At 42.6% G+C, this 16,819-nt stretch overlaps 1 protein-coding gene across 4 annotated transcripts in view; it reads right to left on the bottom strand.

The window, feature by feature from the left end:
• Window positions 1-1,984: 1,984 nt before the first annotated feature.
• LOC141765203 (phosphofurin acidic cluster sorting protein 1-like) overlaps window positions 1,985-16,819 on the bottom strand; it is a 33,173-nt gene continuing 18,338 nt past the window's right edge. For all 4 annotated transcript variants that reach the window (XM_074631251.1, XM_074631255.1, XM_074631253.1 and 1 more), the window contains 3 exons: window positions 2,961-3,115; window positions 2,754-2,864; window positions 1,985-2,151 (listed from right to left, as the gene is read on the bottom strand). In XM_074631251.1, the coding sequence (XP_074487352.1) occupies window positions 2,000-2,151; window positions 2,754-2,864; window positions 2,961-3,115 (418 nt within the window). In that variant the 3' untranslated portion in view covers window positions 1,985-1,999. The remainder of the gene's footprint in view (window positions 2,152-2,753; window positions 2,865-2,960; window positions 3,116-16,819) is intronic.

Below are 16,819 nucleotides of genomic sequence, written 5' to 3'. Positions count from 1 at the left end.
TCTGCTAAAGGAGATAAGAAAGGAAGCTTTGAAGCTCCTTTCCTCTGGTAAAGGATGCTCCAGTGTGTCCTCTACTAAAGGAGATAAGAAAGGAAGCTTTGAAGCTCCTTTCCTTAACATTTGGAGAATTCAAACAGCTCTCATCACGGCTGCTACTGAGATACTGAGAGGGTCATTTCACTCCGTTAGGAACCTTCCTCAGAGAAAAGGAGTATTCTAACGCAACCCCAGATTCTCTGGCGCTCAGAACAAATAACACAAAATGTCTCTTCAGACACATGTGGGGCATTAAACAGGTTAGAGCAGCATCTGAACCACATCCACATGTTGGTCAGAGGAACCTTCAGAACCAGGTTAGTAGTTTAGGAGGGCTGGACATGCAGGACAAAAGGTTAAAGGTCAGAGGAAGAGGAGGCCGCAGGGTGAGGTGGTGAGATACCTGAGGTACAAAATGCAAACTTCACCTCCTTGAATGCAAACAAAAGAAAAGAGAAAGTGACCTGCAGGGGCACAATCATTTCAATCATCAAATTACCATGACGACAAGCTGACAACTTTTAAAATGCTTGTTTTCTGAATGGAGTCTGGATGGATCAGTGCCAGGCTATGCAGCTGCTCCATCAACACTCAACATGACGTCATCTAGAGACGTTGTTGTTTCTACCAGAGACAGTCTGTGGTTTCTGGTCTCTGTACAGATGTGATGGGTGACCACAGACACATACTAGATTTATTTATCCTCCATTTCTGATTCAACAACGTCAGGACGTCAGTGAGGAGAGGAGGACGATCTCAACGCTGAGAGGCTTTCACCACACAGAGACACCAGGATTTATCACTCCAGTTGGAATATTTAAACTCACACAAATGACGCAAATTTCGTGTACACGTGACGTCATTCGCGTCGCCCGACGTGAATTCGCCTCTATTCGCCTCTTTGCATTGACTTTGTTTGTAACCATATTGTGTGAAAGGTTCGCTCTGCTCTTGGTGTGAACGCAATGTTACTTCTTCTTTTTGTTCTTGAGTTTTTCTGTTAAACTACACGTGATCTTTGCTCTGTTTCCCTCCAGTGTTTCTGTTGTGTTTGTTACTTTAAAGGGACTGTTTGTAAGAATCAGAAATGTGTTGTTAACAGCTTCACCTGTGTCCGTTAAGTCAACTAAAGTCAGCGTCCTGTTGCTGGCGCTTGTGCTCGCTCTACATAGACATGAAGGAGCATCGCTCAACACAGTGAGGAGACACACGTCAGCTAAAAGCACAATATCACTCTATATTTCAGCTGCTTGGCAGTAATGTTAGCTGACCAGTCGAAGGTCTCTCCATGAATCAATGCTGATCCTAGTGTTGGCTTTTCCCGCCTCAGCCTCCCGACCGCGGCCGGAGGGAACGGGGGAGACGCCGAAGTTTTGGTCGGAGACGATAACGTTTCTCTCTGCGGAGCCCCGTCACTTCACAAGACACGGGAAACCTCTGTTGGTCTGGAGGAGCTGCAGCAGTTATTTCTGCACAAACGTCCACTGAACATTCACTAGATATTCTCAGAGCTAAACTAACTCTTCTGCAGTGTGGAGTGAGCAGCATGCACGTGAGAGGTGGAGAGAGAGAGAGAGAGAGAGAGAAGGAGCGCGGTGTGTGAGTGAAGGCAGGCAGAGGAGCAGAGGAGCAGAGGAGCAGAGACGCAGAGACTCCGGTCCTGGAGACCAAAGCTACGGTCTCCTCCGCGTCCTCCGACCGCGGCCAACACTGTTTAACAGCTTCACTAGATACAACCAAGAGGTTTTGGTGCTTCACTGGAGTTTGTGTTGGAGTCTGAGTCTGAACAGCGTAGACACACGCGAGCGCTCATGAGACACCGACCAGCAATGATTTATACGTGGAAGAAGTTACAAACAGTCCCTTTAAACAAGTGTAAAGTGAATGTTGTGATGAGTGGACAGGTGAGGTCGTGCTGGTGAGTGTGGAGCATTTAGAGACTCGGGTCTCTGTAGTTGTATTGTTAACAGAGGGAAGGTCTGAGGTCTGATCCTGACAGTTTATAAACGTACCTCTTGTGTTTGCAGGTCAGCATGGCCTCTGAGATCGGACACAGGTGAGAAACAGCAGCTCCGCTCAGATACTGAGACACTCGTCCTGCGACACCCACAGGATCTGTCCAACAGAGACAACGTGTTTATCATCATCAGGCTTCACCTGTCAGACACTAACAGGGAGGATACAGAACATCAGGAAGGTCTCCAGGTAGAGTATGATCCTCTGTTTCTTGTGTACAACTGGGACAATGACGGGGGCTATGGAGGACGGAAGCTGCCAAAATAAAATAAATAAATAAATGACTCGATAAATAAATAATTATGTCGTTAAATGTAGCAAAAATAATATTTAAAATAATGAGCCATTAATTGATTGATAAAATGTGACATAAATTGATAATAATTCCCTTATTTATTTAATTCTGTTTAATTTTACCTTTTATTTATTTATGTATTTATTTTTATAAATTTTTAAATATATTTATTTATTTTATATTTATTTTCAAACTTGTGTATTTATTTATGTATTTAAATATTTATTGTGATTGGCTCGGGCAGGTGTGATGGCGGGACTTCGATACAGCGGCTGTAGTGGAGTGGAGACGCGCCGGCCATCTTTATATACAGTCTGTGGTCAGACTGATGTGTTTGGATCTAAAGGTCAGAGGTCAGTCTAAAGGTCAGAGGTCAGTCTAAAGGTCAGAGGTCAGTCCCTCATACCAAGAGAAGGAGACTCCAGACGACCGAACAGCTCCCTCCAGCCGGCGTCCATGAACAGGCTGTTGAATTTACTGTCCATGCCGGCCAGGTACTTGGCGAGCGGGTGGGGTCCTGGTGAGGTGATAATAAACACAAGGAGCATCATGGGAAGGTTCACGGCGAGCAGGTTTACATGTCAGAAGATAACGTGTTTGAGTCCATGCGTACCGACGGGGAGGATGAGGAAGCGGACGTAGCTCAGCCAATCAGGTGTCTTGCTGGCCAGCTGCTCCACAAAGCAGCAGAGGACGGTGCTCAGGTAGCTCTGGTCGCCGCCCACCGCCACCTTCACGGTGGGCGGCGTCTGGGAGTTACAGTTACAGCTGGAAAACACAGTCAGATCAAACATCAGATACATCCATGTGTGGTATATTTTCAAGTCTTGCACATGACCGAGAGGCCATAAGGGTAAACACATGGGTAAGAATCATAAGTGGAGAATATGGTCACAAGATATGACATGGGGCTGAAAGATAAATATGTAGGACAAAGGAGCCATGCATGGTTATGTAGGACAAAGGAGCCATGCATGGTTATACGCTCAGCTCAGCTGTTACATGCCATGGACCCGATATAAGGAGGCGAGAGAGCTCCGAAGGGAGGACTCTCAGATTTGACTTGAGACCTCCGGACGTTCTAGACGTTCGTTATGACATTTGTTGCTTGTTTGTAATAAACTCTATTATACCAAAAAGAACAGTGTCCGCGAAGCATCCTTCATCATCACTTCAACAGCACTGTCGCAGGAAAGAGACTACAAATTTGGCGTCACGAAAAGGATCGGAGGTGGCCGCAACAGCAGTACTGCTACAACTTCACAAAACGGTGAGCGCACTCATTGAATGCTGGTCATAAATTGGGGCTGTTATGTGGAGTTGTTTGGCCACACCGTAAATTAAGAACCTTCTTGTTATGGACATGTCCTGTTGATTTGATGTTTAAAGTGAGGCTCCGTGCTAAATTTAATGAAAAAAAGGGGGAATGAATAGAGAAAAAAAATAAATATATATATATACATATATATATAAAGTGAAGAAAAGAAGTATGAGAAATACAAGGAATAGTTTAGAATAGCTTCATGGTAACGGTAAGGTGTGTTAAATAGTATCGTGCGAGATTAATAAAGAGGGGCCCTCAACTTATTAACGGTAAGACACATGCATATTAGCCACTGCGTAACGATGGCTCTGACATAGTCCGGAATTAAGTTAGAAAGACAAAAGTGGGAAACCTGGATCCAGGTAATTTGAATAAATAAATGTAAAGAGTGTTAAGAGACAGAGAAATAAAGGAAATAAAGGAAATAAAGGAAATGATCATATGACAAGCCGCAAATCGGATAGAATAGAAAGCCCTCAAGTGGAGGAGCATGTAGTATGGGCCGCAATTAAAACCTGAAAACGACATCTTATGGTCAGTTTAATAACTGGAGAGTGTAGAATCACAATTCGAATGACCGTTACCACTCTGACGTTTGTTGACGAACGGTGTCTGAAGCAGCCTCTCGTCGAAGATTTTTACACCTCAAAGGTAGCACAAATTTTATGAGAAAAAGTAAGGAAAATAGCGGCAGAAAGCATGCTGTAATGAATGAAGATATCTAAAACTGGAGTGAAGAGAATGTGTGTGTATGGACTTTGGGAGGAGGGAAAATGTGTGTGTGTGTGTGACATTTGGCTCCAGAGAGTATATGTGTCATTTAATAATTTGTAAGAATAGATACGTGGCCCGAGGTATTGTATAAAACCATGAGCTTCTGTTTCCAGAAGACTAAATGAATTAAATAATGTAAAACATAAGCTGTTGATTGTGGGAATTTCTCTGGATCAGAGATCGAAGCGCGCTCTCTCTGGATCACTGTTGCCACTCACGCCGTTGGGCGTGATGGCACGGCCGGTAGGAGTGGATGCTTGTTTTCTCTGCAAAAGAGGGATTTCCGGGAGATACAGTAAAAAGAATAAAACGATGAGCCACTGAAATGAGCCTGGTTACGATAAACGCATACACATAAGATAAATAACTATAAACCAGGACAAATAAAGTGGAGTTGTGTAACTGCAGTACCCGTATGGCCCTTGGAAAAGAATAGAAATATATGAATTAAATGAGTCAGTAAATAAAACATGAGCTCTTCTTAAAGGGGAGGAATAAAATTGATGATGCTGTTAAAGGGACCTAATGGGTTCACAAGAGACTAAATCATTGCATGTTTTTTGTCTGTTATGTCATTTATGGTGAATGAGAATTGAGACGGGAGGCAAGGCAGCGGGCCGGCACATCACGGAGTGTGGCTTGCTGACGTCCATGAGGAGGCTTCCGCTTCAATCTACTAAAGGCCGGTACAAATTTATCCACAGACTCTTTAACAAAAACAAAACCTGCATTTCCATATTTGTATGTGTTCTCAGTCGTAAGCAACATTGATGGTACACATATAAACCTGCTTGCATTTATAAACCTAAGAGGAGACTGACCTGCTCCTATACACATGAAAGAGTACATGCTCTAGGCAGTTTGGAGAAATAAATAAATGAATAAATAGACAACTTGGCAACGGATTGATCAGTTAATGCATTTGATTAATTAATGGCATATGATTGTTTAGTCTAACCTCTGCTGACAATTGCAGATGTTCATTTATGTTATTGTGCGTGGGTTGTCTGATCTGTGCTGTGGTGGATATTCAATGTGGTGACTGTTTGACGATTTGAGCTGAATATTGGATTAATTGGATAATTAGATAAATTGGTTAATTGATTGATTGGTTAGTTGATTGATTGGTTAATTGATTAATTGGATTAATTGGATAATTAGATAAATTGGTTAATTGATTGATTGGTTAGTTGATTGATTGGTTAATTGATTAATTGGATTAATTGGATAATTGGATAAATTGGTTAATTGATTGATTGGTTAGTTGATTGATTGGTTAATTGATTAATTGGATTAATTGGATAAATGGATAAATTGGTTAATTGATTGATTGGTTAGTTGATTGATTGGTTAATTGATTAATTGGATTAATTGGATAAATGGATAAATTGGTTAATTGATTGATTGGTTAGTTGATTGATTGGTTAATTGATTAATTGGATTAATTGGATAATTAGATAAATTGGTTAATTGATTGATTGGTTAGTTGATTGATTGGTTAATTGATTAATTGGATTAATTGGATAATTGGATAAATTGGTTAATTGATTGATTGGTTAGTTGATTGATTGGTTAATTGATTAATTGGATTAATTGGATAATTGGATAATTGTTGATTGATTGATTGGTTGATTGGTTGATTGGATAATTGGTTAATTGATTAATTGGTTAATTGATTAATTGGGTAAAAAAAAAAAAAAAAAAAGGGGGAGTAATCTAAATAGCCTTGAGTAGTTTTAATTTTAACAATTACTTCTTAAAGTACAATAACGGAACATAAGGAAGCCGTTATAATGGGAAAAAAGAACACTAAAAATCCAAAAGTAATCACTCCTGTTGAGATAGTACAGAAGAATAATCCTTTAATTAGGGGCATCGCAAACATTGCAAAAATATCGGAAAAATGGCACAAACGCTGGCCTGAAATTGACCAACCATGGCCAATGGAGGGGACTCTTAACCCAGATGTAATTAAAATAATGCTAGTACTTGTATCGACATACAAAGCTGAGCAAAAGAAGGGAAAAAAGGGGATAAAACGCAAAGAGAAGAGGCAAGTGGAGCTTGGCATTCTCCAGTTATTTGAAGATGAGGGACAGAAACTGATCAAAGCTGCAAACGATAAGAGGGATAAAGTTGCAGAAGAAATAAAACAAAACACAGAACAAACAGAAAAACTAAGGAAAGATACCAATTCATCGTTCTCACACATGAACCCAGTGAAGGGACCACCACCCTATGAGGTAAAGACGATGGCTAAGAAAATCTATCCTCAAATCCCGGTGATCAGTCAGGAAGGTGACTACCGTATCAGAAACGAGGAGGACAGAATAATAGAAACAGGACGAGCGGAGACAACTATAACGATGTATCCAAGATCCAAAAGTAAGAATAAAACAAAGTTTGGGTCTAGGAGGCAAAAGCGGGACCATGGAAACGAGAGTGACCAAAGCGATCAGGAAGGGTGCAGAGGAGGATATGACCCTGAAGTCAGGCGGATGTTGGCAAAAGCGGAAATAAGAGGAAATGATAACTCTGATGACAGTGAGGATGAAGAGGGCCATGAAGAGGGCCATGAAGAGGATGCCCGGAAAACTATGAGAGAAATCGAAAGAAGCATAGAGGAATGCTTTTCATGCTTGGATAGAAGTCCCAGCCCTGATCGCCAAGGAACGTTGGAAGAACAATTGGAGGAACTGTATAGACAGAAAAAAGAGTTACAGAAGAAGAGCTCCCCAAAACCAGCTATGAGATATGCATTGCGCTCAAGAAACAAGAAGGAGACTGGAAAAATCTGTCCAGTCATTATCCGAGGACGGAATTTGGAGTACAAGCCTTGGCAGAATACAGATATGTCAAACATACGTGAAAAGTTACCTACTCTTCAAGATGGAGCACATCCTTGGATTTCGAAGTTGGAAGAAATCACAGTGGGAGAGCAACTGGCCATGGGAGATATAAAGAGACTCTTGGCCAGCCTCGTTGGAATTCACGCTATGGAAGAGATTCTACAGAAAGCTGGACTTAATCGATATGTGGGAACCGCTGTGAATGATTCAGAGCTGTTTGTTGCAAGTAGAGGCCAAGTGTGCAGGGCGCTGAAAGACACATTTCCGACAAACGTACATCCTGACAATATTTTTATTGATCCACTGGGACAAGAGGAAAACCCGAGGGCCTATGTGTCGAGAGTTCATCAAGTGTGGAGAAATGTCACAGGAAATGACCCGGATTTGAATCAAATGGAGCAGTCGATTTTGCGAACCAGAATACAGAAGGGGTTGCCCCTGCCAGTGAGAAGCAAATTGGCAGAGGTGGTTGGTCTTGGAAGCATGGCAAAGAGTGGTTACACGGATCATATAGCCCACCAAGTTGAGCTGTATAGGAAAAAGGAACATGATCAAAAAGACCAGGACCAAGAGACCCTCAGGAAACTTAATCAAATACAACTGACGGATAGTAAGAGGATGGAGAAGAAGCAGGCTCTGGTTATGCAGAATCAGGCTCCACTAAATCAAATAGTACCACTACCACAGCCGAACCAGGTTCAGCTCCAATCGTTCCAGCCACCGCCGGTGGTTCCAGTTGTCACCTACCCACAGCCAGCCTTTGATCAAGCGCAGCCCTGGAGAGGAAGAGATCAAAGAAATTTCGGAAGAGGAGGAAGGTTTAATCCAAACTTTCAACAGCAATCAACCGGATGTTATACTTGTGGACAACAAGGCCATTTCGCTCGCGAATGCAACAGGCCCGGAGGAAACACCAGAGGAGGAAACTTCAGAGGAGGATTCAGAGGAGGATTCAGGGGCCAATCAAGGTCACCCAGAGGACCGGTGAACCCTTACAGGGGCCCGGAACCTGGTTACTAGGGGTGCCCGGAAGACTCGAGAGGGGGGTGTCAGCTGGTAGTATCAGGGCCGGAGGAAGATCCAACAATAGAGGTAAAAGTAAATAATCGTCCAGTGGAAGTGATGGCGGACAGCGGAGCTGCTTTTACCTGTATTCGGCCTGAAGATGCTATACATCTCCCCATGTCTGATCAATTGATTCGGACAATCGGGTTCGAGGGAGTAAAACAGCTAGTTCCTCTCACTAAACCAATCGAGCTCAGCTATAAAAAGAAGAAGATTACGTTACCCATATTGGTATCAGAACATACACCTATTGCGCTTTTGGGAAGAGATGCTATGTGTAAATTGGGGTGTACAATAAAATGCACGCCAGACGGCTGTCTGGTGGAAATGCCAAACGAGAGGGTTCACCAATTATTGATGACAACAGAGACTGGAGCGTCGTCAGTATTTTGGATTGGAAATCTCAGTGCAGATTTTTTTGAGCCAGTTAAGTTGTGGGAAAAGTTTATCACCGCAAATATGCCCGACGCAAAGCTTCCAGAGTATCCATTTCACTGCACACTCCAGTATTTCAATGATGATGCTCAAATAAACGCAGAAGAATGGTTGAGCCGACAACCAAAACAAGTTCAAATAAATTCAGGCTGTATAATTTTGGGACCACAAGGAGCAGCTATGAAAATACACAAAGATGACTATTTGGACAAAGAGTTTGATATCGAGAAGAGTGTGCCACATGTGACCTTGTGGGTGCGTGAAGAACATACACAGAAGCAAGTGGGAGAAATGATGGCGGAGGCTGAAAAAGCTGTTTTTACACCAGTAACAGAGAATCTTGCCATCTGGACGAGTGAGGATCAGAGATTCATTAAGATTATGATCTCTGCTCGAGGAATAGGACAGCCACAAACCGTGCGAATGACACATGAATCCATCTGCAGTGCTAAGATGGACTCAGACTCAATGAGAGAAGAGATGCTACAACAAGTTCCAGAATGTTTGTGGGCTCGGCATAATACGGATATTGGACTTGTGAAGTCAGCTCAACCAGTGAGAGTTGAACTCCGACCAGGAGTCAAACCACCTTGGAAGAACCAGTATCCACTGAGTGAAGAGGCAATCCGAGGAATTGAACCACAGATTGAAGGACTTCTTAAGGCGGGGGTGTTAAAGATAACACAGGATCCCCAGAGCAACACGCCTTTGTTGCCAATAAAGAAGCCAGATGATTCATATCGCCTAACACATGATCTAAGAGCGGTCAATGAAGTGGTGGTTGATTTTCCAGCAGAGGTGCCGGATCCGCATACTTTGCTAGCCCAACTTCCGCCAAAAGCGACACATTTCACAGTGTTAGATTTATGTGGTGCGTTTTTCAGTGTTCCACTCAGTAGGGAAAGCCAAGGGTTATTTGGGTTCACGTACAATGGACAATCTTATGAGTATGAGAGACTGCCACAAGGATTCAAACATAGTCCTCACATTTTCAATAAAATAGTGAAAGACGATTTGGAGGGGATAGAGCAGGTACTAAAAAGCAATGTAATCCAATACGTGGACGACATCATCATTTGTTCACCAGATGAGGAGACATGTCATAAGGACTCAATTAAATTGCTACAAATACTGGCAGAGAAGGGTCACAAGGCCTCTCTGAAGAAACTGCAGTATTGTCAGGAGAAGGTAATCTATTTGGGTCAAACAATAACGCAGGGACACAGAAGCATCTCTGATATTCACGTGGAGGCTATTCGTAAGGCTCCAAAACCCAGAACAGTCCGAGAGATGATGACATTCCTTGGTATTGCAGGATATTCCTCAGCATGGGTTGAGGATTATGCTAGCTTGACGGGGCCTTTAAGGGCTATGATCAAAGATACTGGGAATGCTAAGCTACACTGTAATCTGTCCTGGACACATGATGGCCTTTTGGCATTTGAAACGACAAAAAAGAAGTTGCAAGAGGCTCCGGCGCTCGCAATTCCAGACTACTCTAAGAATTTTGTGTTATATGTATCTACTTCCATTGGGGGTAAATATGCATGTGCAGTTCTTTGTCAACCAACGGGTACGGGTACGAGTCCTCAACCTATTTCGTATTACTCCACGGCTTATTCAGAAGTAGAGCTAGGGTTACCATTGTGTTACAGAGCTATGGTGGGAGTTTCTCTAATGTACAATAAAGCATCATCTGTAACAATGGGTTATCCAGTGACAATTCTTACACATCATAGTCTCAGAAATCTTTTGAATTATGGTAAGAACAACTTGACCATGTCTAGGCTCAGAGACTATCATAGGCTCTTAGAGCAGGAAGATGTTACCCTAGCAAGATGTGTTACGGTAAATCCAGCGGAGAATTTGCCAACCCCAGAAGACGGTGAGCCACACGATTGTGTTCATGAAGCAGAGAAATACTCTAGACTTAGATCGGATTTACAAGCCCTCCCATTGCATGTGGTGGACTTGGAGTATTGGACTGATGGGTCTTGTTATCGTGTGGGCGATAAATTAAGGGCCGGCTATGCGATAGTAAAAGCCCAAGGAACTGGATTTACAGTGGAGAAGGCTGAAGAGATACCACAGCCTGCATCTGCACAACTTGCTGAGCTGGTGGGGTTAACTGAAGCGTGTTTGTTGGCAGAAGGGAAGCGAGTGACGATATATACTGACTCTGCATATGCACATAATGTGTGCCACTTGTTCGGAGCAGTGTGGAAGAACCGAGGGTTTAAGAAAACGGATGGTTCGCCGATACAGCATCACGCCCAGATCATGAAATTGTTGCATGCTATGATGAAGCCTAAAGAAATAGCAATAGCTAAATGTGCGGCACATAAGAAGGATGCGTCAAGGGTTTCACAAGGGAACAGAGCGGCTGATGAAGCTGCAAAAGCAGTCACTGGAGCAGATAAATTGGGCAAAGTTCTTCTCGTCACGCATGAAGTGAACTTGGAAGACAAAATTACGCTCAAAGATGTGATTTTAATGCAGGAAGCTGCTCCTGAAATGGACAAACAGTTGTGGCTAGACCGAGGTGCCACCCGAGATGCTACTGGACTTTGGAGAAATCATGAGGGGCTGGTACTATCACCTCCAGACCTGTTGGGTCTGATGATTCAGGAGGCGCATGGCTTAGCTCACGTTGCAAGGGGGGAAGTGAAGAGAAAGATCACGAAAGAGTATGGGTTTTGGGCACCATGTTTGCTTGAACAGATTGATTATGTCATAGGCAGGTGTACTATTTGTCTGAAAAACAATGTTCGGAGGGGAGTGCCGGTTCCTCCTGGCCACATCCCAACTCCAAGAGGTCCGATGCGGGAACTAGTTATAGACTATGTTGACATGATAAAACCGATTGAAGGGAAAAGGTACATGCTAGTCGTGGTGGACAGATTTTCACGATGGCCTGAGGCCTGTCCAACAAAACGAAAGGATGCTCAATCGGTTGCCAAGTTCTTATGCAGAGAGGTCATAAGCAGGTGGGGACTTCCAGATCGAATATCCTCAGACAATGGGAAAGAGTTTGTGGATAAGACGGTGAAATTGATTTTGCAAAAATTAGGAATCAAACAGCGTCTTGGGGCAATCTATAGCCCACGTAGTCAAGGAATCTGCGAGAGAATGAATGGTGTTCTGAAAAATCGTATTGTCAAAATATGCCAGCACACGGGGTTAAATTGGATAGCAGCACTTCCATTGGCGTTAATGGTATGTCGCTCTAGTGAGCTCCGCGATTTACATATGACACCTCATGAGTTGGTTACAGGAAGACTGATGCCAACGCCTTGTCTGCGGACAAGTGGGAAAGGTCCAAGTTTGGCCCTTTTAGAAGATGAAATGCAAACGTATGTTACATACATGGTTAATCTACATAAAAGAATATCCACATATGTGTCTGACAGGCAAACTAAGGAGGAGGTGCAGGAGAAGCTCGATGAGCAAAAAAGGATCACAGTGCAACCTGGAGACAAGGTGTTCGTGAAGGTGTTTAGACGGAAGTGGTATAACGAACGCCGTGAGGGACCGTTTGAAGTGGTTCGCAGTACTGGAACCGCGGTCCAGGTTAAGGGGTCTCCTACATGGTATCATTTATCACATTGTGTTAAAGCACCAAGTGAAGGGGCGCCACATTCACTGATTCAAGATGTTGAAGGCTCAAGAGAGCCCGAAGTCAATGTGGAAGAACACACACCAGAGAGGGAGATGCATGAAAATCCCCAGAGTCAGAACTCAGAAGGAGAGATCACCCAGGTTGTGGACAATGTTGATGTTTCTGTACACATTCCTGATGATGCCAGAGATGACTCGGCAGTTGATGGACAGGACAGAAGATTTAGAGACATTGTCTTTCAACATGTCCCAGACCCAGCAGGACCTATTTCAGTTGCCTGCAAAGCGTCAGAGATATCAAAGGGCGGTGACTCCGCTGCAGGACAACCCAGGGATCCAGTTAGACCAAGGAGCCCGAGACCAGTTAGGAGAAGAGTCAAACCAGACCGTTATTAGAACCAGGGTTGAAGCAACCTTGGGAAAGTCAGTTCGGCTTCCATGTCAGTGTACAGAAGAAAATAGTGGTAAAGGGAAACTCAGAGTTCAGTGGGAAGATAGCCATGGTAAGATCCTAGATCTGTCAGAGACAGCACCATTAGGGAAATATACATTAGTTAATGACAAAAGGAGAGCGAAGGTTGAGGGAGACTGTAGTCTCTATGTATATAAGCCTCAACAGGAAGATCAAGGTGATTACAGGTGTTCTTTTTACGATCGACGTATTGGAAGTGAGCGGTCCGAGTTAGGATTTGTAGTTCGCGTGGTGTATCTAGTGATACTAGGGGGGAATAAAAGCATAGACCCCCAAGAGGTTGGGGAAACAAGAGAATTAACAACTATGACATCAACTCTCCAGATGAAAGCTGGACAGATGGAAGAGAAATCTACTCCTTCAATGGCAAAAGCTATTGGAAGTATAAATGCATCACATGTAACTACAAAGGCGCCTCAGGTGATATCTATAACGTCACCTCCTTTGAGTACTGTGATCAGAGCTAGGTTAGGAGGAACAGTTTACCTTCCTTGTCAATGTGGGAGATGGAATAATGGAGGGAACTTGTTTCCCAAATGGGAAAATAGTCGTGGTGAAGATTTGTTGTTGACAAGACCTGACGATGACGTTGTGCCTCGTGGTCAGAGGAAGTATATTTTGTTTAATGAGGTTAGGTGGATAAAAATTAAAGATGATTGTTCCCTTGTCCTGCGTAACGTTACCCGGGAAGACGAAGGAGAATACATGTGTTCTTATGAAGAACCGGAGTTCAAATTTGTTCCATATCATAATTATTGGATCACAGGTCGTGTGACTCGTAGAGTGTCACTCCTGATAAAAGATTTGGGGCCTATTGAAGTTGCTATGGGTACTAAAGAAGTTCAGAAACAATTTACTACAGTAACCACTCCAAAGGTGATTAGTACACAGATAAAGCTTGTTACATTAGTTCCAAAAACAACTAAGAATGTTCATACACCTACTCTGGCTACTACTCTAGTTATGACTTCAAAGGGGATGAATGCTACAACAGCGACGACATCCGTGGCATCTACGACATTTGTAAATACAACGCAGATATCTAATATGACATCTTGGACCTTTAAGGATGTGACTAATGTACTCCAGAAGCAAATGTCAAAAATAGAGCCTAGCGTGAACAGCAGTAATGACATTGTTGAAGTTAGAGAACAGAGGATAGAAGAGAAGTATGTAGAGTCATCTATGACAGCCCAGAGGACTAGTTTAAACATAGATGAAACCTTTGTTGACTCTGATCAGACACCAGAGTACATGATGGATCATTACCATACAATACAAAAGAGAGACACTAAATGGAAGGCATTTGGGTTTGATCCTTCAGTGTTACAAATCGCAGACCCTTGGGCAGGTAGGAACTTATGGTTTCAGCAAGTAACCCACTCCGTAAGATCGGTTGTGAAAACGGATGGTCCGTGTCTGGTGAAAATCCGATCGCCAAGCTCATGGCCTTCGATTTTAGAGACTATACCAGAACCACTAACCACTATGTGTCAAAGTTATGCATTATCATGGCTCTTGTATCAACAGCAATCATCAGTGGATAAAGTGATGGCTTTAGCAATGAACCTTTTTAAGCCTAGATTGACTTGTTCTTGGTTGGCAGAATTACCATATGTAAATGTACTTGATCAGCATGAAGATATCAGAACAGCGGTCCCTGATATAATGGAGGTGACAGCAGTAGGAGCTACCAGCTGTTTTTGTTCAAATACAACTCATGAAGGGCCGGGAACGTTTATGGGGTTATCAGAGTGTGATAAATATATGATGGACTTGGGTAAAATGGAACGTGGGAATAGTAATGATTCGTATGAAGCATCTTTTCAGGTACCACAACACAAAGAGAAGACAATTTTAAGGGTACATAATCAGATATTGCCGGGGAATGTGACTATAGGGAATTTCAAGGATATTTGGTGGGTCTGTGGTAATAAGGCATACATATTTCTACCATATGGGTGGACAGGATGCTGTTATATGTCACTGTTGAAACTTCCATATGAGGTTCTTACTATCCAGAAGGGAGTAGGGCCAGAGGGGGTCCAATCTGATGTCGCTTCAAGTAGTAGGAGAAAACGTGAGTTGGCACAGTTTCACAAGTTGGAATCCTTCCATTGGAGAATAAGTTTAGGAGAGAAGTGGGGTATAGGATTTTTTCCGTGGTATGGTGTGACATTCTTAGCAGATCACATCGACAACATTACCTACACCTTGCAAGGCTTTGCGAACGAAACCATAAGAGGTTTCGAATTGTTGTCAAACACCCAGAGAAGTCACAGACTGACGTTGCTGAAACATGACATGGCTCTTGATTATATTTTGGCCAAACAAGGGGGCTTATGTGTTGCTTTAAATTTAACAGGAGATGCCTGCTACACTTTGATTCCTGATAGTTCTGATAATATGACTAGTGTCATAGGGGCATTGAAGCTCATAAGAGATGCGTTTGGCCCATCAGAAGACGCGGGATGGTCTGCAAATGCTTGGTTACAGGATAAATTGGGGCCACTAGGGGCAGTGTTAGTTCAGGTTTTGGTAGCGCTCGTTCTGGCGTTGTGTGTGATGTTTTGTTTTTGCACGCTGTTGTTGACCTTTGCAAAGGCTATGATAATTAGATGGGTTGGAGTTGTGCTGCCCGGCGAGCAAACGCTGATGCCATTATTACACGAAGCTGACACGGACGTGGATGAGGATGACGCAATAAAGATCGAATTGGTGGAGGAATATCCATTTTAAATATCTCATATGATTATAATCCTATTATTTACCTCTGTTTTTGCTTGCGTAGTTTGTAGTGTTGATTTTGTTTTGCTCTTTCGAGACTTTGTTTAGTCTCGAAGGGGGGATATGGCAACAAAGGAACAATATGATTTCTAATTTCACATTTTGACTTATATGATTTCTAATTTCACATTTTGACTTATATGATTTCTAATTTCACATTTTGACTTATATGATTTCTAATTTCACATTTTGACTTATATGATTTCTAATTTCACATTTTGACTTATATGATTTCTAATTTCACATTTTTACTTATAGAAGTGTTCTTATTCTGTGTTTGATGTTTTAATTTGTATCTGTTATGTATGCAAAAGATACTGGTTTTCTTTTCTTTCATTCTAGAACATATTGGGGGAAGACCACTGTGAGGGTGGTAGATTGTCAGGGACTCCGATGGGCTGAATGGATTCAGACACTTCAAACATGAAAATACGAATGGCCTGAAGAACTCTGAACGTGGACTGGCGATACAACATCCAGAGTCAAGACGTCATCGATACTATACCGGAGTCAAGGCTGCTGAGAAACTGCAGCGTTATATAGTCTTATGTCTTCTCTTAGATGTTACATTAGTATTCTTAAAAATGAATTGTCTTTTTTGTGTATTACATGCTTGGCAAGTGATGGTTTCTAAATATAATGGGACCTCAGATGTTTTCTTTTTCTCGATGTTTAGGGACAGTGGGGTAGGCAGGAAAAGGTCCATAGAAAGGTGCGATGGGTCGACCAGCCTGACTTTGGACATTGTCTTGTTTTAATTTGCTGAGAGTTCCATATGTATTTGCTTAAATCATTTCCATACACAAATTGCTAAATTTCCTCATTTCAGTGGTATGAAGTTCCACGTATGGTCGCCTTGGCAGAGGGACCGTGAGAGAATTTTCCTGTCTACATTGTTCAATGGATATTTCAAGAAAGATTAGCTGCCTGACAGGTTTTTCACTCTCACTTTTAGACTCCATACAGTTGTTTCAATGGTAAAAAGGGCGGGTTGTTAAATTTGTCATGTTAAATACACCTGTATGTATCTTCTTTTATTTTTTCGAGACTTTGTGTAAGTCTCGAAGGGGGGAATATGTGGTATATTTTCAAGTCTTGCACATGACCGAGAGGCCATAAGGGTAAACACATGGGTAAGAATCATAAGT

Source organism: Sebastes fasciatus, chromosome 3 (genome assembly GCF_043250625.1).
Source record: "Sebastes fasciatus isolate fSebFas1 chromosome 3, fSebFas1.pri, whole genome shotgun sequence".
Lineage (NCBI taxonomy): Eukaryota > Metazoa > Chordata > Actinopteri > Perciformes > Sebastidae > Sebastes > Sebastes fasciatus.
Note: the sequence above shows the minus strand (reverse complement) of the source record. Positions and strands in the feature narration are given on the sequence as shown.